Here is a 27,716-nt window from a genome sequence, read left to right as displayed (position 1 = left end):
CCCACCACCGGAACCTGTTGTTAAATTATTTGAATCCCACCACTGAAAGGGCAGCCTTAGAGAAGATTGGACCAGGTGTGCATGGACTCTCTTGATTCAAAGCTCAAGCAATTGATTAATTCACCTACACATTCCTCCACTGAGAAAATTATGAACTGAAATTAAGGGCATGGCTCATTTAGTACCCTATGTCACATGCTATTTATTGATGCTAGTTTTGTTCCTTGGAGGGGAAAGAATGACAGAGACATGTAGGAGCAACACAAACCAGAGAGTCGGGGACAGGAATATTTCGCAGGGCAATCCATCGTGGCCACTATTTAAAGTGAAGTGTTTAATTATGCTGTCCTGTGTTAAGGAATAGGAAGAATAGGCTTAAAGAATAGGAAAAAAATTCACAGATTAAATGAATTAATTCTCAACACTGACAGCAGATTTCTCACGAACAACAGTTCTCATATACAAAACCATTTTTTGGATAACATTTTGATCACTTATTTCCAAAACATTTCTGAAAAGAATACAACTAAAAAAGTATGATACATTGTTCATACATATATAATTCTTTACCCCTGGCAACATGAAGGAGTTAAAAATACATTCAATCTTTTCAAAATAAAAAAGACAACACTCTTAGTAAGAAATATGCTTTTTAAACTGTCATTGGCTTCTACAGAATAATATTTCCTCTGTAGCGTCTGTTCAAAAGGTTTAAAAAAACAATATAACTTTGATTGTTTTCATACTTATTTAAGGTCTAAAGCAGCACAGACTAACTTTCTTCAAACTGTGAGAAAGTTTCAATCAAAACTACCACATTTGAGGCAAATGGCACAGATCCTCTCTCCCTGGCCTCAAAATCCATCATTACTTTATTGTGGTTGCTTTGGTAAACAAACTATAATTTTTGTCAGTTCTAGGATAATTAAATTTATGTAGAAATACAGATTTTTGGCTTCCTTTGATTTTTAAAGGTTAGTGATCTTGCACATGACTTTGAAGGCTCATTTAGCTCTTACTTCACTGATACACATTCACATGGGTATAAAATGGCACTTTCATTGCCAGTTATTAAATTTCTAAGTGTGGGGAGAAGAAAACTCGATAAAAATCTCTGTCTTTGCAAAATGATGTATCCAAAACGGCACCATGACAGTTTAGTTACTGGAATGAGGCTGAAGATGCTCAGTAGGAAAGAGAGTTTTTGAAGCTCTCTTGTGCTGCACCGAATGCTGCTTTGTGTCATTTTGATCCGGATTCCATTTCAATGGAGTAAGTTCAGGGGCAATCACATCACCATCCTGTCAAACAATCAAATGAGAAAAAAAGAATTCAGCCTTCACTCAATAGGATCTGAAGATAAATTTCAACCAAGCGTCATTCACAAGGATGCTACCGACCCTCCCTTTTCACTGCAGGGAAAGAGCCTGCTGGATCAGACCAGAGTCCATCTAGTCCAGCACTCTGCTAACTCTCAGTGGCCCACCAGGTGCCTTTGGGAGCTCACATGCAGGATGTGAAAGCAATGGCCTTCTGCAGCTGCTGCTTCCGAGCACCTGGTCTGCTAAGGAATTTGCAATCTCAGATCAAAGAGGATCAAAGCATGATGAATGAACTACACAGTTCCATGACTATTAATGGCAGTCCCCATCCATCCCAGAAAACAGTCAACCAATTTTATGCAATTAACCTGTGGCACGCTAGTTCATAAACAAGAAAGGTATCAACATTGTAGGTGGTGGCAGTGGTGTTATACTTGTCCTATAATTCAGTTATAAGGATTGGACATCACTTTTCCCAAAACCATATCTGCAATTTTAAAGAATTCTATCTATCCTTTGGTGTGCATGGATACTTACAAGTCTCTTGACATGAAACATTTAAAAACTGACAGTATAAGTTTACATAAACATCTGGTGTGAGCTGTTTAACTATTACTGCCAAAGGACCCTTTACTCTCAGTGTGTGTCCGTCATACTACCCAAAACGGTACACTTAGCAGTGTGCCAGGAAAATTAACATACATGGGACAAAAGCGCTGTTGAGCCGCAACAAGATCCCACACACAGAAGATCAACACATTTTACAGATCTGAAAGACTGTAATTAATATTGCTTTTTCAGAGGTAATGTCTCACTTACAGAATGCTATCCCCAGACAAACTAGGGAAGCAACTGCATTGCCCTCCTGTTAGTCCCCAGCTATAACTTTGTTTTAAAGGTTTCAAGGAATGAACTTGCTTCTGCTTCTTTTGCCAGGGTGGGAGGCACATTTTTATTTTAAGTGCTCTGCAGATTCTATTGGAAAAGCAGGCTACAACAGCTTAATCGAATAATGATAAATAAACGTTTGGTAAAGACCCATGCCAAATACAAAAACGATTGTCAACTAAAAATATGTTACCCGTGGTTTATTGAAATCCTTGTTTATGCACCACTGAACGAAATATTTTCCGGCAACTTCAATACTCTTGCTATCTGTTTTCTTACAGTAAACCCTGATTAACTGTTCAGCAAATTTCTCTGGCAGGAACTTTGATACCTCAAAAAGAAAACAGAGAGACAAAATGTAAAAGAAACATACCTATCACTTTGAGAAAGCAAACTCTTTAATTAATTTCCTGAATCTGCAATGCTTTACCCTTAAGCAGCAAAATATAAAATTCGGAATCATTGCAGTGACACGAGCATCAAGAATTTCATAGTTTGATACTGAGAAACATTAAACAGAGTATTTGCTTTTATGAACAGTACAGTTACTTGTATCAGAATATCACCACTGCGATGTACTTTGTTAGAAATGTTTCACCATCCCATCTTACACTTACTTGTTCTTTAGTAATTTTGACTGCCTTACTGATATCAGACTTGCAGTAGAAATGAACATTATTGATAGGATTTTCCTCTTGCATTCCATAATCCATGTTGATAACCTTAACAGAAGAAGGGGAAATAAATTAAGCTATTGTCTGAACATAAAGCACAATCCTAAAGCCAGTGGATAAATTACTTAGGATACCAACTGAATCCTAGGAAGGGGCCTCAGAAACAGCAGATCAAAGATGTCTGCAATTGCATATATTTTCTACTTGACTACTAGAGAGATCAAAAAATCTGAATCTGCTTTAGGAGAAAAAAATTCATTCTACTGGTCAAATCCAAAAGCTCCTTCATTAGAGTTTAATAAATTAGGTAGTAATTTTTAAATTACCAGCAGGCTCTTTCTTATGTTCTTAGTACTATGAGAGAAGTTAAGAAAGAAGTCGGAGGAAAATGAAACAGGTGGATACACAGTTATGAAAGAAACATATTTGACAAAGATTTGAGCAAGTAAGAAGAGCTTATGGAAGAACCTATGAATACTTTAGAACAACTGATTTTTTTTAAAAAAAATGCTAAGGCCAGAAGCCTAAAAGAAAGATTGGAAGGGCTTGATTAAAGCAGTATCAAGAACAACTGTCAGACTGGACTAGTTCTGATGATTAAAGGACAAGCTAAACACATGTGGTTTTTTGGATACAGAGCAATTACGCCAAAAGATTTACAGCCCCATCCAGAGGGGCAGGGCTGAGTCAGCCAGTGGAAGTGGTGCGCAGCTGCCCCGGTGGATTTGCCCAGAGCACTTACCCCAGTGTAGGAGCAGTGGGTCACGGCCATGGCTGGGGAGGAGCTGACTTAGTCAGTTCCCTCCTGGCCATTTGCAATGTTATGCTGGCAGCTGAGAATTAAGACCCAAAAGGGCAGCATAAGTCTGTTGAGCCCCACAGAGACTTCTTGGTAGTGGGAAGGCTTTTTCACTTTTTGAGGCTCCCCGCTGGGAAGCCTTGGGGTGGGGGAGGATGTGACTGGGTGCAGCTGTTGGGTGACCCACTCTTGGATGGGGCTGCCTGTACTCCAGGATATTTCAGGGAAATTTTTCAATGAGTAGACAAAGATTAAAGTTTTAGATGTTTATGATATGCATGACCAAAGTTCTATACAGAACTACCGGTATGTCTTTTTCTCCAGCCTCTTATCCTGGTATATGTGGCTATTTTTGACATCAGGGCTAATGGAGGATTTCAAATACTCCACAATACATTTGTTCCTATGTACCTAGTGGTGTGTGTGGTTAGAGGGACAACAGCCTTTGCATGAGTATGGATTCTGGTTCTGCTTCCTCTCCTGTTCATTGCCTCACTGCTGGGGAAAAGGTGAGCTTTGCCTCATTGATAGCTCCCCACTGAATGAGATTTAAACCCCCTCGTTCCAGTTTTTCACATGAGTGTCTTTGCCCAAGTGAGTTGTCAGGTGGACATCAGGAACACATTCTGCAAATGTTCTACTGTCTTCTCCTGTTGCTGTACTGGTGACTGTATACACCTTGCAAAAAATTTGGACTGCTTGTCCCCTGCTGGGACCTGCATCCTTGACCAGGAAAGCTCATGGTAAGTGAGCAAAAAGGAAATATGTTTGCAGGACAAGATTCCAACCCCCATCTGTTGTAATTATAGAGCAGCTACCAGGAACATCATGGTTCTTTCTACAACAGAGGGTGCTGTGTTTCCTATGTAACAATGGTAGTACCCAGCATGTATTGCTCAGTTGCTTCTGTATACAATTAACATGGGGTTACTATCAACATGCTGCTCCATGACTAGTGTTGCTATGAACTCCAATAGAGGTGCTACCAGAAAACAAGCAGTTATTCTACCACTGCCAGAGCACTGACACTTCACCAGCACTGAGGACTTAGGATGCCAGTGCTGGGATGGGATCTAACAGATGTTTTACTGACACAACTGAGAAGAACAGATGATCTCGACCAATTGCCCTCCTCATTGAAGTCCTCAACCCACATGGTTTTTGGTCATGTTGTCTGCCAGCCGCAAGAAACTGCTGCAGGAATGGGAGGACTGAGAAAGTTTCATTTCACCCTGTGGAACATTTGCAGGTTAAATACTATATGTACTTTGAAAATAAGCAAAGCATTGAAAACAATGTGTTTTGAAAAATTACATCAACTATGAAGTCTTCAGCCTTCAATTCAACATCTTGATTAGCAACTTCAGGCTTAGAATTAGCAACTTTAGGCTTAGAATTAGCAACTTCAGCAGGCAACTTGTCATACTGCTCCTGTAGACATAAAGACTTTTACTTTTTTGCATAATCAGATGATTAGTTAAGTTCACATTTTCAAATCAAAATTAATTCAAACAAGTTTGAAATTACTCTGACAAGCCCATTTTTTAAACCCAAGTGACCTTTTCTCCCATGCACAGGGGTTTACACCTTATTATCTCACCCCTTATCCAAAAAGTTCAGGTTTACATGGTCTCCACCTTCCACTCATGTTGCCCTTGCTACCACTTATGAGGCAATTTAGGCTTTGAAACACATGACTAAGGTTACCTATGTATTGCCCTGATAAAGATACTCTGCATAACTGTACATAAGAACTCAAATTATGTAAATTATGTTTTCTAACACATCATTTTCTACTGGTCACAACACAGCTCACATTTCTCCAAGTCAGGGAGGGTTACCAGCTCCAGGTTGGAAAATAATTGAATATTTCGGGGATGGAGCTGGGGAATTGCAGGGTTGGGTACAGAAGGTCAAAGTGTCCATTTTCACCAGGTGAGCTGATCTCTTTCACCTGAGAATCAGCTGAAATCCCAGGAGATTACCAGTTGCCACCTGGATGTAGGCAACCCTAAAGAAGACTAAGGCAGGGGTTAATTCATTACAGTCACAGAACTGTTAATAAATTGCGAGTTGTTGCAGACTATTTTAATAATGTAAGACCACTACTCAAGAGATCAAGAATAAAAACTGAAGAGGTGAGCATGATTCCTACCAATGATTGAGAATATCTACCTTCATGAAAGCAAACATCATCAATTTTCTCTAACATGGCTGCCAGACAGTGGTACATATAGAGTTTGAACAATTCCCCACAAACAGAAGGCTCAGGACAGGATGTGATAATAAATTACTAGCTCCCCTCAAACTAATGCAGGATCCTGATTGATCAGTTTAAGGGACAAACAGGACCAACTTGCCTGGACTCCAAGACAGTAACTGGGAGTTTAACTAGATCTCAGATGAAGTGTACAACCCAAGTGTGGTGAAGTGATTAGAGTGCTGGGATTAGATCCAGCCAGCTTTTCTGTTGGAGAAAAGAAACGGCAGGGTCACTTCCTCAGCACACAATGCATAGAATCACTTCAGAGAAGTAAACCAGCTGAGTTGGGCTGCTCAGTTCAATTGCCTGCCTGGCCAGCCAAGCGGTAGGCAAAACATTCCAATATATAATCAAAATGCCTTTCCTGTACTACTTGCTATGAAACAAAAAAAAATGTCATCAACTTGGCTGTGACGCTGATTGGCAATGGAGAGGGAGAAATTCTAATCACAACCGAAAAAGAAATAGTAAAATAAAATACCTAACCAATGTAATTTTGATAACCATGCATACCTTTTTGATTTCCCTGCCCTCTAGAGGTTGAGTCTCTCCTAGGTACTTGTAGAGATCGCGGCGTTCTATTTTACGCAAAATTTCCTGTGCTTCATGCAGCTCCGGGAGATCAGAATGCAGAATTGTCAGAAAAATGTCATCTGCCAGAAATCAATCACAAGTAATGCCAACCAAGAATTTTCTTTTGCACATCTGAAAACTGTAATCTGAAATCTAGGTGTCATCGTAAACTCTGGATCTTTGAAAACCCAAGTGGAAAAGTAAACCAATGTTTTTGTGCTTGAACAGGATCAGCACAGGATCAGGATATGAATCCAATTTCTCCTGAAAGCCTTGGGATACACTCCCAAAATCAGATATCATTAACAACTGCACAAAGCGTCTGTACCTGTTAGCTTAGTATAAGCTTTCATATCCTCTATCGCTGTAGAGAGATGGTATTCTTTTCCTTCGAAGCCCTTGATCTTTATATACTTATCAGCTTTTAAGAAAGCATCTGTAATCCTGGATTGAAATATAAATGAATAAGAGTTCTTAACTTCAATATTACTTACAATCAAGGATTTCAAGTAATTTTAGAAACTTCGCTTTCTTAAATCATGACCACTATATGAAAGCAAAGCAGATACAAAAGTGGCAAAAGTGGCAAAAGCTCAGATTTAAGTTTAATCAGGCTTTAATTCAATGAACATTCTGCAAAATTCTCTTCCAACAATGATTTAAGAAAGGTGGTTGTTCCGCAAATAGCCCCCTGAAACACCCCAGTAGAGCTGTGAGTTTTAACTGATTTCTTGGTGAGATTAACTGATTAAAAACTTTGTGACCAATTGCAAATGGATCCTGATTCAATTGGGCAACACATTTCAAAATATATTACTTTTAATGCAAGTACTTCTAAAGACTGTGTTTTGTAGACCTCATTTTCCCTTCACCCAGATATAAGATGGAATGCCTCTTCTAAGATGATGCCTACTATGGCATATATGTGCACCCTACAAAATAAAGAAACGATAAGAGCTGAATAAATTTGCTAATTAAAGTTCATATGATTAAGACTAACATCAGGTCCTATCCCATAACCCATCAACCCCAACTTACATGGTTTCAATTATGTTGCCAACTTTGTGCTGATAGGCTCTGCGGTGCAGGCAGTTTCGGGTGTGAAACATGTCATATAAATTTCCAGCTTCCTGGAGTCCAAGATAAAAATTGCCTTTTACCTAGCTTCTAGATTTAGAACACAGGGCTAACAGATTATTCATAGCAAGTACTAGGCATCCTATCCCCACACAAGTGCACCAAGGAGGACCTTCTGATTACACAAAGGATAGTGAGAAAACCTCTCCCACAAATGCTGGTATCTCCAGAGGGTGGCATGGCTCTTAAGATAATTTTTAGAGAAACAGAAGGATACCCAAAGAAATCTTTTGTACAAGTAAGAACTGGTATGAGTGCATATGTTTAACGAGCTACTTCTACTTGGTTCCTCAATAGATGTGAATCTCTGAAAAACATGTGGAATGACATAAGAATGTTTACTTGGAAGTAAGTCCTGATGAGTTCAATGGGCCTTACTAATCAGTAAGCATGCTTAAAATTACGGCTTAAGATCACACAAAAAAGTTCTTAGACACAAGAAAACTAAATGCTCTCCTACCAAAAGGCAGAATGCTTTAATACACGAAAAGTTCATAAACCTTTCTGCAAGAGACATTCAGTGACGAAGCTGCAATGGGGCTGGCGGGAGGGGAGAAGGGCGCTGCACACCGGGCATGCACCATTGGCGTCACATGGGGGCGGATTGGGGCGAGGGCAGGCGATGTGCGTGGGTAGGTTGTGCCCCTGATGCAGTTCCCTCTCCCTCCATCCCTGGAGACATTACTTTCTAAACTAGCAAAAGGAAAGAAATGAACATTCTATCTGATGTTTCAGATGTTAAGTCTTACACCTTTAGCACTATTAACTGACAAGACTGTGTTGCTCTTCATATATCTCTGATGTTGGGATGTGATGAAGATGGCTTCATTGACTGGCAGATACTCCAGATGAACAGTGATCTCCAGAACCTCTGGGGGCCAGGCCCTGCTCATGAAATGACAAAGGGGGGAAATCCTCTCCAAATATAGGTTTCCTTTTTCATACTTGTTCAATTTAAAGTCTGTAAAATAATGGATTTTATTTGCTTGGTCTAATGAGCATAGGGTTTGAGATTATGGCCAAAGTCTCTGCTTTGTTGTTTCAGTTGTATTTTATTGAAATTTATGTTATTTTTACTTAAATAAAATGATAATAAAAATAATGGCTTTGCTTGACCCTCTAATGACCCTCTAATTTTTTCTTTAATGATAGATTCAAATTAGTAGAATCTATCATTAAAGATAAAATTATAAAACATGTAGAAAAGCAAGACCTGCTGAGAAAGAGTCAGCATGGCTTTTGCAGAGGAAAATCCTGTCTTACAAACTTACTAGAGTTCTTTGAGGGTGTAAACAGGCATGTGGATAAGGGGGAACCAGTGGACGTTGTCTACTTGGATTTCCAAAAGGCTTTTGACAAAGTTCCTCACCAGAGACTATTGAGAAAACTCAGCAATGAAGGAATAAGAGGGGAAGTCCTCCTATGGATTAAAAACTGGTTGAGAAACAGGAAACAAAGAGTGGGTGTAAATGGGAAATTCTCACAATGGAAAGATGTAAGGAATGGTGTCCCCCAAGGATCTGTTTTGGGACCAGTGCTCTTTAACTTATTCATAAATGACCTGGAAGTAGGGGTGGGTAGCGTGGTGGCCAAGTTTGCAGATGATACCAAATTATGTAGTGTGGTGAGAACCACAAAGGATTGCGAAGAGCTCCAAGCCGACCTTGATAAATTAGGTGAGTGGGCTCAGAAATGGCAAATGCAGTTCAATGTAGCAAAATGTAAAGTGATGCACATAGGGGCAAAAAATCCAAACTTCACATACACGCTACAGGGGTCAGTGCTATCAGTCACAGACCAGGAAAGGGATTTGGGCGTCTTAGTTGGTAGTTCCATGGGAATGTCAACTCAATGCATGGCAGCTGTGAAAAAGGCAAACTCTATGCTGGGGATAATTAGGAAAGGAATTGATAATAAAACTGCAAAGATTGTCATGCCCTTATATAAAGCAGTGGTGCGACCACACTTGGAGTACTGTGTTCAGTTCTGGTCACCACATCTCAAAAAGGATATTGAAGAGAAAGAAAAAGTGCAGAGAAGGGCAACGAGGATGATTGAGGGACTGGAGCACCTTCCTCATGAGGAGAGGCTGCAGCGTTTGGGACTCTTTAGTTTGGAGAGGAGACGTTTGAGGGGGGATATGATTGAAGTCTATAAAATTATGCATGGGGTAGAAAATGTTGACAGAGAGAAATTTTTTTCTCTTTCTCACAATACTAGAACCAGGGGGCATACATTGAAAATGCTGGGGGGAAGAATTAGGACTAATAAAAGGAAACACTTCTTCGCGCAACGTGTGATTGGTGTTTGGAATATGCTGCCACAGGAGGTGGTGATGGCCACTAACCTGGATAGCTTTAAAACGGGCTTGGACAAATTTATGGAGGAGAAGTCGATTTATGGCTACCAATCTTGATCTTCTTTGATCTGAGATTGCAAATGCCTTAACAGTCCAGGTGCTCGGGAGCAACAGCCGCAGAAAGCCATTGCTTTCACATCCTGCATGTGAGCTCCCAAAGGCACCTGGTGGGCCACTGCGAGTAGCAGAGTGCTGGACTAGATGAACTCTGGTCTGATCCAGCAGGCTCTTTCTTATGTTCTTATGTTGTTAATGTCTTATCCTGGGACCAGCATATTTCTATCTATTGAAAGTTTCCTGATAAAACAGGCCTGGGAAAGTTTGCTCATACTAGGTACTGTTATCTCTTTGCAGCTGCAGGGGAGTTGGGTGGAAATCATTGAGCTCTCATCCATCTTCCTGGTTATCACTGCTTGTGGAATTTGTGTGGGTATATGTGTGTGACTGCTATCCACTTCCCACAGAAGCATGCATGTGAGTGTGTGTGCCTTCTCACCTTCGGAGAAGGAATAGGGGGGGCTGATGAATCTGAGCTGGGGGATATAATCCGTCATTAGCTTCCCTATGCTTGTCATCAATAAATGAGAATTCTGCTTTCGAAGTATGGATTCCTTTCATTGAGCAAGTCTGGGGTTGTGATAGTGGCCCAGCCAGGTAGGGTGGACTAGAGGCCAAACACTTTTGATCAGGTGAGCTGAGCCTGAAATGTGGCTTCAAGCTACAACTACACTTGTGGGCCCTTTGAACCCCAACCTATTTTAAAGCTGGCTGACTGGCAACAGATGCAGAAGTTGTGGAGGCAGGTCTTGCAGGGCCAACAGGGACAGGAGATCTTCCCTCTGAGAGGGAGGAAGCCAGACCATTATTGGATCCAGTATAATATGGGTACATGTCTCTGAAACTTTATCAGAAGATACACATACTTGAACAGCCTCTTATACATGCAACGGGCCTTAAAGTTTCATTTCCTAAACTGAGAAAACTTCTATTACGTGGATGTGTGAAGGGGAACATGAGATCATGAGCTTTGGCTCTGGCTAATGTTTGATGCCAATCTCCAAAGCAAGCTGACACGGCTACAGTTGCGGGCCACGGCCTCCTGGCCATACGGCACTTTGCTCTGGAGCTTGGCAAGCCTGGGCGGAAGAACGATCTTATCAGGGAACTCTGAAAGCATCCTCCAGACAGGAGCAGTGATCATACTCAAAAGCTTTGTGACACCAATTATAAGAAAACCTTGTACTACTAACTCACTAACTAATGAATAAGTGCTTTATCAGCCTCTGGTTATGGCGCACTCTGCTAATTCTGTGAATGCTTTTGCGAAATGATGTAATGGAAAAACGGGATAATAAAAGGAGTCCAGTTTGCAGTAGATAGCTAGCTAAAAACCTCCAACAAAACTGTGCGTGTGTTTCCTGCTATTGCTTCGCTTCCGCCGCTACAGATGTGCATCAAAACATCCACGTTCAAATTCCCATTCTTATAAGCAGCTCACTATTTGGCCTTGGGTAAGTCAGTAACTTTCAGCCTGATCTAAGTCTCAAGGCTGGTGGTAAGGGCAAAATGGGATGATGCTTTCTGGTGCTGCTCAAAAGAATGGAGAGAAATGTGCAAAACAAGCAATAACTTGCAGGCAAGTATTTTATGCTGCCACTGAGAATGTAGCATCATAGCTATTGTAACTCTCTTCTACTATTAAGCTTACCTTATCACGGGTACAAATATGCTTCTTTCCATCGACTACACAGACCCGAGCAAATTTAATGAAGCGTCCATAATCAAAATTATTCTGGATTCCAAGATGATGACAATCCCTAAAAATATTTCAGATGTAGTCAAACATGAATTGTCTAAAGGCAAAGATCATCATCATAAGAATACTGAAGGTCAGGTAAAAATATCCCAAAATTGTGTTTGAACAAAACATTTTTGATACCTTGCAAAGTAATCCCATTTATCTACATCGATGCCATTTCTTTTGTTGGCCACAATCTCATAAAGGAAACTCTTCTCTTCCGATCGTCCACGGTAAGGCCACTAAGGGACAGGACAAGGGGATCAAGTAAACACTGTATTTGAATCCACAGTAAGCACCACACTGGTGTCAAAACAGAGTTTCTAAGCATCAGTCATACTATTATAGATAACAACAATGATTGGGGGAGGGATTAGACCACCTTTTTCGTACAAATCATACCTTTTGCTATTGGTTCAACTACAATGTCTTTTACATTCTGCCTGCTAGGACATCTAAATTCAAAATCCCTAGGATTATTTACAGACCTCAGTCTGCTCTTAACAAGAAGTTATACCACTCGTAATAAATCACACTGATTTGTACATGGATCCCAATCTTTCTTGGCTTCTTTCAATCTGGTCTATCTGGACTTTGATTTACTTTGTAAGGTGAATTGATTCCAACTTATATCTGCCAAGGGATGCTTTGATCCTTGAAAGCTTATACTCCAAAAATATCCTTGGTCTCCCAAGCACTACTGGATTAGAATCTAGCTGTTCTATTGTAGACCAACATGGTTTCCCTCCTAAACTAAAAACATGATGTTTCCTTATATTAGGTTAGTTAATCCACCAAACCGATGACTACTGTCTACACTACAGCAGCAGTTCCCCTAATTCAAATGCATTTTACAGTTGTTATTCTGTGATCAGAAATTACCGTAATTCACTAGATTGCCAAGGACTGAACCTGATATTTCTTGCACTGGATATACTTTACCACAAGGCCAAGTGTCCCCAATGTGCTGCTCATGGGCTTGGCACCCACTGACACCTTTCCTGGTGCCCACCAAATGTTCTTAACAAATAGGTGGGATCAGTGGTGGTTTTGCTCAGCAAGGCTTTTAATTGGCTGTGTAGAGTTTTAAAAACATTGCTCTGATAGCAGCTGCTACCACACTACAAGGATCTGTGTGAAAGAAGATAAACTTCAGCAGCCATTTTGTGGCTGTGTCTACCATACTGTCAGAATTCCAAAGGTCCCCAGAAAGCTCAAAAAGGTTGGGGACTCGTGAACTAGACTCCCTCCAACCGAAGAAATCCAAATGAATAGAACTTATTCACAAAATGTATTTGCCACATATGCCTCTTGTCTTGTCCCCTTGATGTTCTCATCCCTTATAAATATTAAAGCAGAGTCCCCCAAATATCTTATATTCTAAAAGACAAGTTGGCCAAATCTTTGGATATTGAAATCTGGTGACTGGAGCTCTGAACGAGCAAATCAAATCTTGCAACAAACCTGAAAAGGGCTCCAGGTTTGCAGAAAAATCTGAAATGTTTAAAAAATAGAGTAAATATATTGGGAAGTTGAAAAAATGATTAATGGAGCACTGTTGGTTTGAGATTCCCTCAGTAACTGCTCCTATGCAGCAATAGATTCCAGACTTCATTCTGCTAGTAAAAGACAGGAAATGGGCAGGGGCCTTTCTAGGTCTAGTGTAGCATTGCAGGAAGACTCACTGGAGGGTTGCCAGTTCCAGGTTAGGAAATTCTTGAAGATATTGTGGTTGAGTCTGAGATGGTAAAATCTGGCGAGTCTGCAGTGAAGTCTGGTAAAATTTGGAGAGTGAAGAGCCTCCATAGAGTTCACCCTCCAAAGCAGCCATTTTCTCCAGGTAACAGATCTTTGTAGTCTGGAGTTCAGCTGTAATACTGGAGATCTACAGGTTCCACCTGAAGGTTTGCAACCCTAGGTCTGGCAGCAACCTCCAAATGACTTGATACCACATGACTTGCATGACTCAACTAGGCCTGGCTGCTTGTTACTATCCAACAGCAGCCACCCTAAGAAAGTCAATGTGGTGTAGCTAGGGTGGCCAGCTCCAGGTTGGGAAATACCCTTCTCAAGATGGAGCCTGAGGAAGGTGGGTTTTGAGGAGAAAAGTGTTCAATGAGGTATAATGCCACAGAGTCCACCTTCCAAAACAGTCACTTTCTCCAGGTGAACTGATCTGTTGCATGGAGTTCAGCTGTAAAAAATAGAGAGCTCCAGTCACCACCTAGAGGTTGGCAGCCCTAAGTATAGCAGTTAGAGCTTCAAAGCAGAGTCAGATTCAAATCCCCATCTTTCTGTGCATGTGCAGTGAGTGATTTAGGACCAGTCACAAACTATCAGCCTACCTTAGCTTTATACCCTGCTAAGGTTGCTTCCCTCGACAAACATCACCTTTCCAAGATTCCACCCCCAAATTCCATGAATTTCCCAACCTGGAGCAGGCAACCCAAAGGGGGTCTGGATTTCTGTAGCTGGGAGATCCATTGTGATTCCAAGAAAGCTGCTGTAATCACTGCTGCGGGCGGGGAGGGGGGGAGCAGGTGAGAGGCTGGGAGGGTGATGGGGTAGAAAGAAAGAGGAAGTATCCAACCTGGAAGAGAGAGAGGCAGGAGGAGGAAAGAGTGAGAGAAGGGGGAGAGGGGAGGGAGCAAACAGGAGGAGAACTGCTCCTGCAAGTTACTTGCAAGTCTCCAATTGTAAATATTTTTGGTACTATATATATTTTGTGCTGGTCTGTGATAGTACTAAATAATTCATTAATTCAGTCACTAAACGGAATAGCATTTAATTCTGATCACACCTCCACCAGAGAAGTGGAGAAAGAGACTCACTGAACAGTCATCAGTTTTTGTGGGTCCTCCTATTTGTTCTTTGATAAACTCTATATCTTCAGGCAAACAGAGACCATAAAACTCCATATGTGGTCCCAGGTCATTGGAAGCAATCAAGTAGTCAAACATCTCCACAGAAGCCTGTTCATGCTGCAGAAAAAACAACAAATGGCCATAATTAAAAGCACAAAAGCCACACCCTGCTGAAATAAGCTTTGTAATGTAAGAGTAAAAGGACTTTGTAGCAACTAAAAGTCTATGAGATTTATCGCTACATGCCTTTGCTTCACTTTAAATATGTACATGGGCTGAAAGGGCACTTTGCTAACATTGAATAGCAATGAGTTCGTGCAATGGACCCCCACACCTTCCTTACCCTCTTCAGGCAAGGAAACCACACTCTGACTTAGCTTGTCAGATCTTCCCCGCTTTTGAGGTGCTTCAGAAATATAGTAGCGTATGGTACCAGCCCTATAACTAACCCAGAAGGTGAAGGATGCCAGTTGACTTAAGCCATTACTAGACAAACCCCTTAATCAGGCATAAAAATAAATACTGAGGCAGATTTGAAACTTAAACAGAATAAATTTATTCACAGAGTGAAAATTAGAAAGGGAGATGAATTTGAGATTAGGAATGGATGAGGCAAATCAGGCAGGTGCAATATATATACACTAGTCAGTGCTTGGCACAGAGATTCAGTATTTAGTTTTTCAGGCACAGACTTAATACTTGTTCAAGTTCAGTTCTCAGTTTCAGTTCAGCTTAGATGTTATACAGCTGTTTCTTAGATGGTACTGCTCCTTAAACTTAAGATATTCTGGCTAATGGCTTGTCCACACTCATAGGTTTGGTAGATATATTCAGTTCCCTCATTCAGCCCTCACAGTTGGAAAAACCCTCAATTAAAACAAAAACACTCTACTGAGGTAACACAAAGCAAAACCCAATACCCCAGACAAACTGGTACACTGGAATTCTTTCCTCACTTGAAGATACTCCTCACTGGTTTATATCTATATAGCCCTTCAGTTTGACCCCAAATTGTTCTGCCAGGGAGTTAACCTCCTCCCTCACTGCATCATCTAGCCTCTAGGCTAATCAGAGTGCAGGATGCTACAACCAATCAAGTGGTTTCTCCTGTTCCTAGGTCTTTATGCCTCACTCCGAAAGTAAACAATGCTTTGCTTCAGGCAGACATGCACTTTTAAAAAACATTTCTCTGCAGTCCATCACAGTCATTAAAAACTTGGTTTTGGGGGGGGATGCATGAACGGAGCAATTCTGGCTCTCCTCTCCCCAGTGGCTGCAGCAAGCAGTGCAAGCAGCATCTTCTCCCCATGTTAACAGCTGAACTTTCTAATGGCATCTGACATGCCTGCTAAAGAACAAAATATCTGAATAAAATGAATAAGGCTGAAATTTGAAACATTCAGTAAATCAACCAGCGAAGACAAAGAAAGAAAACATGCCCTAGAAAAATGCATTTGAGGTGCATAACCTGTGAGAAAAGAATTAAGAATTTCCTAAACAAACCAAAGAATTTGTAACTGTATTTCTTCAAATTACTAATAAGTAGTTTTTTCTTGAAAGAAAATTTCAGAGATCAGTACGTACTGATTCAATGTGGTATAGTAGTTAAGAGCAGCGGACTCTTAACCTGGAGAACTGGGTTTGATTCTCTTCTCCTCCACCTGGGTGGTGGACTCTAATATGGTGAACCAGGTTGGTTTCCCCATATGAAGCCTGCTGGGTGACCTTAGGCTGGTCAGAGTTCTCTCAGTACTCCCACCTACCTCACAAGGTGTCTGTTGTGGGGAAAGGAAGAGAAGGAGTTTGTAAGCTGCTTGAGACTCCTTACAGTTGAGAAAAAGCAGGCTTATAAATCCAAATTCCTCCTTTTCTACTTCTGTTGTTATCACACCACAAAATGACAGAACGTGATCCTAAAATGAACGGTCCACTTATATAATTTGTTAAAAGGTCACATTCTAAATGTGGCACACCCACCTTCCATGTGGATTCTGGATTCGCAAGTGGGATGAATCTTCCATCAAACATATGTGAGAATGGCCCATGACCTAAAAAGGAAGGAGTGCACAATGAGGTAAGATGTATGCTAGTTTTGTAGACTAATTTTGATATTCCTCTTGATTACAACAAAGCCTTTTTAACACTAAAGCTGGTTTTTACAAAGGTAAACCTTGCAGCTGCTTAGACCTGGCTATCTTTTGATCTCCTCTACATGACCCGAAAGATGCAGAAAATCTCCACCTCTTCCTTTGCCCAGTAATGTTTGAAAACCAGTGTTTTTACATAATTAACAATGCTCTTAATTGGCTGTAAACCACATAAGGCTAAATAGCATCAGTTAATAAATATTTTGCCATGTGTGCACATACCTCCCTCTACTATCTGCCTTTGGTCTGCATGTTCACTGACAGTAAACATAGATGCAAGGAGTCTTTCTATATCTTCAAAGATAAGGAGTCCTGGATTCAAATGTACATACATAACATGTAAAAATGTTTTACCCCAAATGTAAGCCCTGAATTTTTGACATTTTACATTCATAAGGCAGGTCAGCGCATTATTACACCAAAAAGAATTATTAGATAGGTTTATTAGTATTTTTAGACAACATTTTGCTTCCAGGTTTGGACTCAAGGATTCAGACATGAGGCTTAAGTGTATAATTTGATTTTGCTTTACTTGTATTACATAGAAAATTGGCACTGCATTCAAAAGGGTCTCCCAGGTATGCTAATGTAGTGTCTGCAGGGAGCTGCTCCTATTGGCAGCATTCAAGCATGTGCTCCCTCTACAACTTGAAGAAGTACAGTATAAAAGAAGTCTTGTCATACAGGACTGTCATTAGGCGTAACTGGCCTTTCATGACCAAGCAGGAAGCCACTGTAGTGCCCTGTGACTATAGTCTCAATTGAAGAACTCAAAACTGGAACATAATATTCTTTACTGAATAACTATAGCAGGATATTGGCAGGTAGGAAACCATAGACAGATCTGGAATTACAGCACAAGCTGCCCACTGATATACACCTAGAGCCTCCCATTTTTCTAGTGCCAGGTGGAACCAGTTTAAGTAGACAGTATAACATAATTGGATGTTTACATAGCGGGAAAGCTGGGTTCTCAGGGTAGGATGAGCCATGTTATTCTTACTTCAAGGAAATGGAATGTGAACAAGGGGTTTTCCCACGAGGCCCAGAGTGAGATAAGGAAGAGAGAGTGTGGAAGCATAGGCAGGCAGGCAGGCAGGCGCACGCGCGCACGCACACACACATCAAGATCAGGTCCCAAACTCCTGGCAGGAACAGCAGCAATGCAAAAGCTCCCAGGCCACCAGTACATGAGGAAAGTAGTAATATGGCAGGACCATCAGGGGTATGACACTAAATACGTTAAAAGTCTCTTTTTCATAACACCTGAATATAACCTATTAACACTACTTTTACTCCCCAAGGAAAGATAAAATATGGAAATAATAATGAATAACTTCAAAGGAACAGTGTAGTATAGTGGTCGGGATCTGGTATCGTGTGGTATAATGGTTAGAACGTTAGACCCCAGATTCAAATCTCACACTGCCATAGAAGCTTGCTAGGTGACCTTGGTCAGCCACAGACACTTAGTCTAACCTACGTCACAGGGCTGTTGCCAGGCAGGGAATGATGTAAGCCACTCTGGATTGCCATTAGGGAGAAAGGGGAGGTGTGAATGAAGTAAAATGAATGTTAATTTAGCCTAGAATTGATAATACATTTCTTTAAATGATACACTACATATACATTACATTGTATACAATACCTGAAGAACTGCTTACCCAGATCATGACAAAGGCCAGCAATTTGGACACATAAAATATCCCTGTGGCTGATATCCAGCTCTGGTTGTCGTTCCTGCAGCGCTCGGACCAAGCAGCCTGCAAGATGGCCAACCCTGTTACAAGAAGTGCAGGTTTTTACTTGTTGAGTTTCTGACTTCACTCGACAGGTTAGGGTTGTTTTGTATCTGTGAAATGTCACTAGGCTTAAACATTCTGGATTAAAATCCTGTTGTGAAAGTTCATTAGCAGATCATTTTGCTCATTAGCAGATCATTTTGAAATCATGAATCCTTTCCATCTATTCATACAAAGAGGTCTTGGTTCCAAACTGGTTTGGGTGGGGCATATTGTCCTTTAAAAATTTGTTCTGTTCATTCCCTCTAGGATAATGCAGAGTCAAAAACAAACTCCTCAGCACATACATTTCTCTCCCCTCCCTTTATCTACACATATACAATAAGAGGAACAGAGGTCTCTTCAAGGTGTCACTCCCAACAAACCACTGCCAAGGAAACGAGGCAGTTAAGGACAATGGCAACCATTTAATTTGCCTTGAGTCTCAATGAGAAAGTGGACTATAAATGATGTAAATAAATTTGTATCTCTTTTCATGTACTATTTTCTAATGAAGAAACATGGATCTTTATTGCCTGGATTAGAAAACAAACTGTAATTATTGATTCTTTATTGCTTCAGAGCAAAATACATCTGTAGTTAATAAATAACGTATCAGCCTTAGGCTGCATCATCTGTCCAGGACAACTGACCTTTGAATAGTTGGTATTAAGCAAAGGGAGGCAATAGCAAACTATGTAAGTCTCTTGCCTTGTAAACCCCACAAGAGGTTGCCATAAGTCAGCTGTGACTTGACAGCCCCTCACACACACAATTTTATACCAATAACAGTAAACAGCAACAAATCATTTTATTAGTATCCTCATACGGCAGGTTATAGGATAAAACAGGCTTAATTAATACTACGGTTGTCTTACAAGAGTGTACTGTGAACTAACAGTTATAGACTTTTATCTGCCAATGTTATTGTTCCCTTATGCCTTGTTTTCTCTTCATATTTATGCTCTCAGCCCAACCCCTTTATGTTCCCCTACCTTTTTTTTTTATTCCCAGTTTTCTTCTACCAGTAGATTCTACCAGTAGTTTTCTTCTACCAGTTAGTTTTATTATCTTGTATTGGACACTCCTTGCACACTTAGGGGCACATTCCTAGCCAAACTTAAAAACAGGGACACCCAACAGGACAACGATAGTGCCTTTCCTTTTACTATATATACTAAAATGGCTCTGGTGTTAATTCTATTTATTTATTTATTTATTTAATTTATTTATTATTTAGATTTTTATACCGCCCCATCCCCGAGGGGCTCCAGGCGGTGTACAGCATAAAATCACAATACAGTTATAAATATACTTGCTAAAACCTTTAAAAACAGCAGTAAGAATAATAAGAGGGATGATGAAGAATAAGAGGCATAATGAAGAATTTGCTGGGCTGGTCAGTATCAGTAGTATGAGTCTGGTGGCTAAGTATACCAGTTCAGTAGAAATAAAAACAGAGAAGATCTACAGCGAATGGACAGGGTGCTTCCTTACCCGAGGGAATGTTCAAAGCGATTGTGTGATGCTCCAGGGAAAACATAGTAAGTGCCACCCAACTGTTTAATGTATCGTAGACGCTGGAACTGGGGTGTATCAATGATTCGAATGAGGAGAGGATGTATTTCAATATGGCCATGAACTGGATCATTAAATACCTGAAAAAAATGTAAGAAATATTTTAAAATACAAAAACGATCTATGAAAATAGTTGAAAAAGCGTGCGTTAAAGTAAAAGAACCAAACCAAAAATTCTTTGTTTTTCCATTTTTAATACAGAAAAAAATTAAGACACAGGGGAGTTAAAACATGGCTGTCAATCTATGCAGGTTTTAATAGTTAAAAGCGCACTTCCATTGGGCAACAGCACACCAACACAAGTTACGCTGAGAACATGAAATACCATTAAAAATCTATCCTTAGGGAAAATGATTTGTTTTTCGGGGAGAAATTATTGTTGAAATGTCCTCGAATAAAAGGGTTTAAAAAATAAATGAGCAAAACAACAATCCAACAAAAACCAGCAGAACAAATAAGCAAAGCCTCGTAAGTTCCTCTTCCTTCCTGGCCTCAAGCCAAGTGCTTGCCTGAGATTAGCCCTGGTGCCACCTGTCCCTCAACCTGCTCTGGTCTTCAACTCACACAGTTCATGAAAGCATTCATGCCACTAGTCACAATCTATTTATACAAGACTCTTGGCTGTTTTATAAACACTGACAACTATATTTGGATGCCACTGCCAGTACAATACTTGGCAAGCTCTAATGGATTTGGCCTAGTTAATTTTATAGCCTGATATAGAGCTATAACTATGCAAAATTTCTTAAAAGGTTTTAAATGATTTCTTAAGATCTCCTTCTACAAATACTTGGTCATCTGTATCCTACAATCATTGAGTGGTGACAAAAACTTTACCACAACTGAAATTAGCATCTTCTTCACTGATCTTATTAGCCAAAACTTCTATCCAGTGGTTAAACAATAGCAGGAAGAGAGATCTTTGTCTCACTTCAGAATATAATTCAAAACAGTGGTGAAAGACTATTATTTGACCACATTCTAATTTTAGGAACCTTGTATACCAAATTTACCTCATTAAGAAAATGTATTCCAAATCCAAATTTGACAAGGATATCTTTCTGAAATATTCAACTGGTTGTATGGAATGCTTTTTCAGCTAAGATGAAAAGTTGAGGGAATACCTTATGAGTCAGCTTTTTTAAAAGCCTGTTTGACTCAATCTAATATATTTGTTTACAATGCTATTCAAACATCAATGTAACCATTTTATAATAGCATTCAATAACTGTACTGTCCAATAGGATGAGAACTATTGTGAGTTCTACCCTGGCTTAAGCAGATCTTCCAAGGATTCAGTGTCTGTTGTAAGTCTGCTGTAAGTCTGTTGAGTCAATGGGTGTTGCTCTGTTTAGGATAACACTGTAAATTTCAGTGTTTTGTGTTTCAGACCAATGCAGCAGCAATTCTCACCTTCATTATGTCAGTATGAGTTTGTTCCAGCTTGCGCAAACAGTGCAGAAGTCGTTTTCTCCAGGGCAGATTTCTAAAAATGATGAAATTAATAGTTTATAATTTTACTTTACAATTTATTTTACATTAAGGCTAACTGAATTGTTTGGACTGTCAGTGTCTCCATTATCAAATTCAACATATTTGGAAGTTACCAATTTTTTAACTTATAGTAACTCCATGAAGAAAACATATTTATTATTAAACAATACTGGTTACTAAAACTAACTTTTCTAAATAAGCATGGCTTCGTCCTCCAATCAAATGTGTACTAAATAGTTGCTGCCATGAGAAAAGGAAACTTCGGTATATACTACACACTCCAATTCATACACTGAATTTCTCTCCTTCCTTAACCAAAAAAAAAATCTCAGTATTTTTGAAGGCTTTTACGGCTGGATTCAACTGGTTCTGGTGGGTTTCCCGGGCTGTGCGGCCGTGGTCTGGTCTTACTCAGTGTGTAACAGACTTCCCTCTGTGACACACCTCTAAAGATGCCAGCCACAGATGCAGGCGAAACGTTAGGAACAAAATCTACCAGACCACAGCCACACAGCCCGGAAAACCCACCAGAACCAGATCTCAGTATTTCATTTAACAGATCATATAACATCTCATCCAAGAATATAATTAAACCTAATGTGTTTCTGTTACCATAGTGGGAAGAGGCTTGTTCTAAAGAAATATTACAGCTCCTATAAAACTACACTATGAATTGTAGAATGATTTTTTTATAGTACAAGCACACTTCATCAGATTCTCAAAGTGGACAAATAAGGGTGATAGAGAGACACCCACACACAAACACACATCATGATAAGACTTGATGGTAATATAGAGACCGAAATGACAAAAGAATACTATGCCACATAGGTATCCAATAGGTAAAATTCAAAATGTGTGTGATTTTTTTCAGTATATATATATTCTTCCTAGGGTATTAGGGATGAAAAAAACAAATGTGAGTTAACAACAAAAACAAATCAAAACCACTGATCTCCTTTTGCTCAGCAAAATTAGATCAGATTAAATGAATGAAGCTAGAACTGTTAAATATTTCTTAAATAAATACAGAACAGCAGCAGTGGCGTAGTGGTTAAAAGCAGGTGTACTCTAATCTGGAGGAACTGGGTTTGATTCCCCACTCTGCTGCTTGAGCTGTAAAAGCTTATCTGGGAAATTCAGATTAACCTGTACACTCCAACAGCTGGGTGACTTTGGGCTAGTCACAGTTCTTCTGAGCTCTCTCAGCCCCACCTACCTCACGGGGTGGGGTGGGGTGGGGTGGGGTAGGGTGGGGAGAGAAGGAGATTGTCAGCCCCTTTGAGTCTCCTTACAGAAGAGAAAGGGGGGATATAAATCCAACTAAAAAACAGAAGGTGCTTGTTTAGGTAATTAAAATACACATACTCATTAAAAAATTGGTTAGATGAACATTTCTCTTACCTGATTCCCATGTTTTCCAGATAAGATTCAGTGACATAGGGCAGTACTGAACCAGTTATTTGATCTTCTAAGGAGTTAAGAAACAAGTATTACCATCGTTCTTTCATCAGAACTGTACTGCAAAAATAGATGGCAATTGAGGAAACTCTTTCCTGAAAAATCACTTTCGTTTCTAATTTGTGCAAAAAAAATCTCTAGTTGTACCAATGCATTCTGGGACAAATGAGTAAATACTAAAACCCAGCACTTTCTATCTGGCACTCATTAGACATTACTGGTTCCTTCATAATGGGACAGCATTTTAAAAAAATGAAAGCACATGACAATATTTCATAATGATAAGAAACCAGCAGGTTCCCATTTTATTGAATCACGGATTATATTCTGCTCTGACTGCCTTGTTTTTAACTGTACAATCTGCATAGTGAGCAAAGAAGTCAATAAACCAAGTAAATAAATATATTGCTCTGGTTGAGGGTTTTTTTTCCTGCTGGACTAACTACAGTATGCATTTTTATCAACTCTAGCAGAGATTCGCTATGTTTCCAAGGCTGTAGTAGAATAAGGTAGCAATTTCCCCTTCTCTGCATGTCTAAACTCCTTCTTCCATCAGGATCAGCACTTAGAAGAAAGAAAAAAAATGGCATTTCACCATTGTCATTCCTTTTGGAGCACCACCTTAGTATGCAACTAAAACAAATATGTAGCTGTCTACTCCCTGTACTTCATGACCACATTATACATTTTTGTGAAATTACTAGGGATAAACAGTGACACTAAGTTCCACAACTAGGACCCTTTGTTAGGTCTTGGAGTTGGCACAGGCACTCTAAACTTCAAGAAGCCAGTTATGATGATTTGGCTTCTACAATCATATTTATCCTCCCAGGTTTTGCTCTCCATAAGTCCCTCCCCCATTTTCCAATGTTTTTGAAAGTGGCCGTCTGTGGCAGATAGCCTCCTGCTGTTTGCTCCTTCCTCCTTCCTGAGCTTCAGCAGGGTCAGCCTAATTGTCTACATTTATAAGCACAAAGATCAAACAGAGTGGAGCTCTATTAACATATCAGAAAACAGGTTACATTGTCAAGCACACATCAATCCCCATCCAGCCGAACCCATACTCCCACACACAGGTGTGAAATTTCTTGCCCAACAGCACCTTGGTGGTTGATGCCAGGATGGCAGAAGCCATTCCTGAAACCCTTCAGATTCAGAAACTGAAGCAAGTTCATAACAACTGTGATGCTATGACAATCCAGAAAAGGGCTTGCTAAAGGTATACAACTTGAGGCAGCACCATCAGGACAAGGTGGTAGTGGCCTGACAGATAACTAGGATTTTTACAATGTGATGGGATCACTAATCTGCATTATTATACCTGCAATCACTTACCTGAGTCCCAATGAATAAAGTAGGACTTACTTCTGAATGAACACGCATAGGACTGCACCCTATGAGACCTTGAATTAGTCCTACATAGCAGCAGCAGATATAAAGCTAAATAAAGGAGATTCACAGCACTTCCAGCACTAACAACATTTATTCCAGCATAAACTTTCATGAGTTAATTTTCCTTCAACCGGCATATAAACTACTCAAGCATTAGGCCGATAAATGTATAGTCAAACCTTAAGTACTTACAAAACAAGACCAGCTAAAAACAAAAGCAAATCAGAAGAGAAACCTGCCTGCAAAGAGGTCTCAACTGTTGACTGGTCAGAAGATGAAGTAGGATTCGCACAAAATAGACCTACTGGAATATAAAGAGCTACATTGTCAAAGGCTTTCATGGCCAGAATTAACTGGCTGTTGTGGGTTTTCCAGGCAGTGTGGCTGTTGTTTGGCAATTTCTGCTTCTAATGTTTCACCTGCATCTATGGCTGGCATCTTCAGAGGCATGTTATGGTAAAAGATATTTTTCTCTGTGGTCATGTCTCTGAAGATAATAAGTAAACCCAAATCTGTTTATTTATTGGCTTTTACTCTGCTGCACCTCTCATCCTTTGATATTCTGGGGGCTTAATGCCTCTGAAGATGCCAGCCATGGATGCAGGAAAACTGTTAGGAGTAAAAAGTACCAGACAATAGCCACACAGCCTGGAAAACTCTCAACAGCCAATGATAGTTTAATTAACACCTGTGAATTGTTGCATTTGCCAAGAGATTTGCAACTCTAGTGAGGCTTAGTGGGGAGATAGTACTGACATACTTGATGAATGGTGATGCAGTAATGTCCCACTGTATTCTCTCTCTGAAGTTCTTTAGAAGGAGACCAGTGAACTTTAAAACAGTCACTGAATGCCTGGAAGACTACAACATTCACCTAGTTTCTAGCTATTGAAATTTTAGCATCACATTTGTATCTATTTGTTGTGGTACATAGATCCCCAGATATTTGAATACTGTAATTCAGTGAAATAAGTTAAAAATAAAATTGGTGTGTTTATAGGGGGACATGTTTTAGACTATTGAAGAAGAGACAAGGTGTCTCTGGTGTCATAAATTTATTAACTGATAAGATTTTACCGTTTAGCACTAATAAAATTCTAAAGCAGACAAAGTGTATTGTTTTATTGCCCTTTGTAAACTCTAAGGGGGGGGGGGGGTAAACTAGCCAAAACAACAGAATAACAGCTGGGTCAAAGGAAAACTTTTAACTCACAACACCACAGATTTCTGGAATGTTTACATCCCTCTAGCAGAGAATGGGATTTTGCCTGAGAATGTTTTGTTGCTTGGTGGGTTTGGGGGTGCGATTCTGGAGCAGATAGGAGAAGGAGCCAAAATATGAATGGGCAGGCACACCCAATCCTTAAAGTGCTCCATCCACCATTGTTTCCAATGGGAGCTAATGGTAGATGGGGCTACCCTTTTGAAGGTCCATAACTTTGGACTCCCTGAACCAAACTTCACTAAACCTGGGGGGTATCATCAGGAGAGTCTCCTAAAGATAGCCTAACATTTTGGTAATGTTAGCTTAAACATTGCTCTCCTGGCAGGCACCCTCAAATTTTCCCCAGGTTCTCTCTTTAAATCCACCCCCTTTAGAGTGGATTTAAAGGGAGAATCTGGGCTCCCTAGATTAAAAATTTTTTTGAAAGTATTGTTGAAGGCTTTCACAACCAGATTCAACCTTTTTTGTGGGTTTTACAGGCTGTGTGGCCGTGGTCTGGTAGATCTTGTTCCTAACGTTTCACCTGCATCAGTGGCTGGCATCTTCAGAGGTGTATCACAGAGAGAAGTCTGTTATAAGAGAAGTCTGGACACAGTGTATAACACGCAGCCCAGAAAACCCACAACAACCAACATTGACAATGATGCTGTTTGGGGTGGATGGGTGGGAAATCTACCCTGAAACAGCATCACTTTCAATGTTGTTTAAACTAGGGAGCCCAGAGTCTCTCTTTAAGGTGGATTTAAAAGGAGAATCTGGGCTCTCTAGTTTAAACAACATTAAAAGTGATGCTGTTTCAGGGTGGATTCCCCCCCTTCAAAAAATAGCATCACTTTCAATGTTGTTTAAACTAAGGAGCCCTGGGTGTGTTCAGATTTGTGTGTTGGGGCATGTTCTATAATGTGATGGTGACTTTGAGATGACCTGGTGCAAAAAAATGTTGTTTGGTTGTGGTGGGGGAGGGACACAGCCCATATTGGGGGGGGGGGGGCAAAACTCAGATTTTGTCCCGGGCCACATTTTTCCTAGCTACGCCACTGCTTAAGGTACAGCCTGCTGGTGGTAAAAAGTGCATCATTCGGGAGGCTAAAAATGCATATAGATTGTAGTCACTCCCTTGTGGTTCAGACGTGAGCCAACGATCAACCCCCACCTAAGGTTTTTGAGAATGAACCTGCACATTTAAAGCTAAGAAAGTAGCAAGGATCAATTTCGACTAGTATACCCAGGAGAATTCCCCTTATAACCTCCGGCGACGGAAAAGGCAGGAACCAAAAAACAAAAAAACCTGCACACGTGGAAACCACCGGCCACAGACTGCACCGCGAGCGCATCTCCAGCTCATATCCCAACTTCTTTCCGCTCACCTCGGAAGCGGCGCAGTACCTCCGGGTCGTCAAAGCCTCTGCGGCGGAGGAAGAGGCACAGCTGCTCGGTGTCCCAGTGGCGAGGGTGCAGGTGGCTGGGATCCTTACCGGGATAGGCAGAGACCCGTTTCTCGGGAGTGCAATACCCATCGGCCGGGCTGTCGGGCCGGGCCCGCTTGGAGACGCCCTCCTGACTGGAGTTCTGCATCGCTTTCGCTTCTGTGAGGAAGACCCGCAGCGCAGCTTCCGTCCTCTCGAGCGCAGCACAGCGGCCGGGCGAGCTGCCTTCCCCGCCGGGCCAGATAAGCACGATTCCCCGGCAACCGGGGTCACGTGACACGCGGCCTCCTCTCAGGGCGGCGCTGGGCGGGTCATAAGCGAGCGAGCGCCCGCTTGGCTGTGAGGGGAAGCCGTGGGTGTTACAGGCTGCCGCGGGCTCCTGGTCTCTGGGACCCAGAGTCTGGGTTCACTGGTCAGCTTACGACAGGCCTCAGAGCGGCGGCCCTATGGGTTGGCACCTGCAAAGCCACCAAGACATAGATGTCTATAATATCAGAATGTCACATTGGGATCCATTACGTAATGATTAATATA

The 27,716-nt window shown here is 40.7% G+C and overlaps 1 protein-coding gene across 2 annotated transcripts; it reads right to left on the bottom strand.

The window, feature by feature from the left end:
- Nucleotides 1-184: 184 nt before the first annotated feature.
- Nucleotides 185-27,435, bottom strand: SAMHD1 (SAM and HD domain containing deoxynucleoside triphosphate triphosphohydrolase 1). Of its 2 annotated transcripts, none has more exons than XM_048497594.1 (16): nt 27,123-27,435; nt 23,082-23,148; nt 21,597-21,669; nt 20,103-20,263; nt 18,489-18,604; nt 16,655-16,725; nt 14,645-14,794; nt 11,955-12,055; nt 11,724-11,832; nt 7,558-7,649; nt 6,848-6,963; nt 6,460-6,599; nt 4,998-5,114; nt 2,828-2,932; nt 2,404-2,541; nt 185-1,301 (listed from the first exon to the last, which is right to left on the bottom strand). In XM_048497594.1, the coding sequence occupies exons 1-16, from the start codon at nt 27,328-27,330 to the stop codon at nt 1,158-1,160; spliced, it is 1,908 nt and encodes a 635-aa protein (XP_048353551.1). In that variant the 5' UTR covers nt 27,331-27,435; the 3' UTR covers nt 185-1,157. The 2 variants fall into 2 exon arrangements, with proteins under 2 accessions (XP_048353551.1, XP_048353552.1); XM_048497595.1 differs by lacking the exon at nt 27,123-27,435 and adding an exon at nt 27,044-27,112.
- Between the last annotated feature and the right edge of the window lie 281 nt (nt 27,436-27,716).

The sequence above is a fragment of the Sphaerodactylus townsendi genome, linkage group LG05, assembly GCF_021028975.2.
Source record: "Sphaerodactylus townsendi isolate TG3544 linkage group LG05, MPM_Stown_v2.3, whole genome shotgun sequence".
In the NCBI taxonomy this organism is placed as follows: Eukaryota; Metazoa; Chordata; class Lepidosauria; order Squamata; family Sphaerodactylidae; genus Sphaerodactylus; species Sphaerodactylus townsendi.
This window is presented reverse-complemented; position numbering and strand designations above follow the sequence as displayed.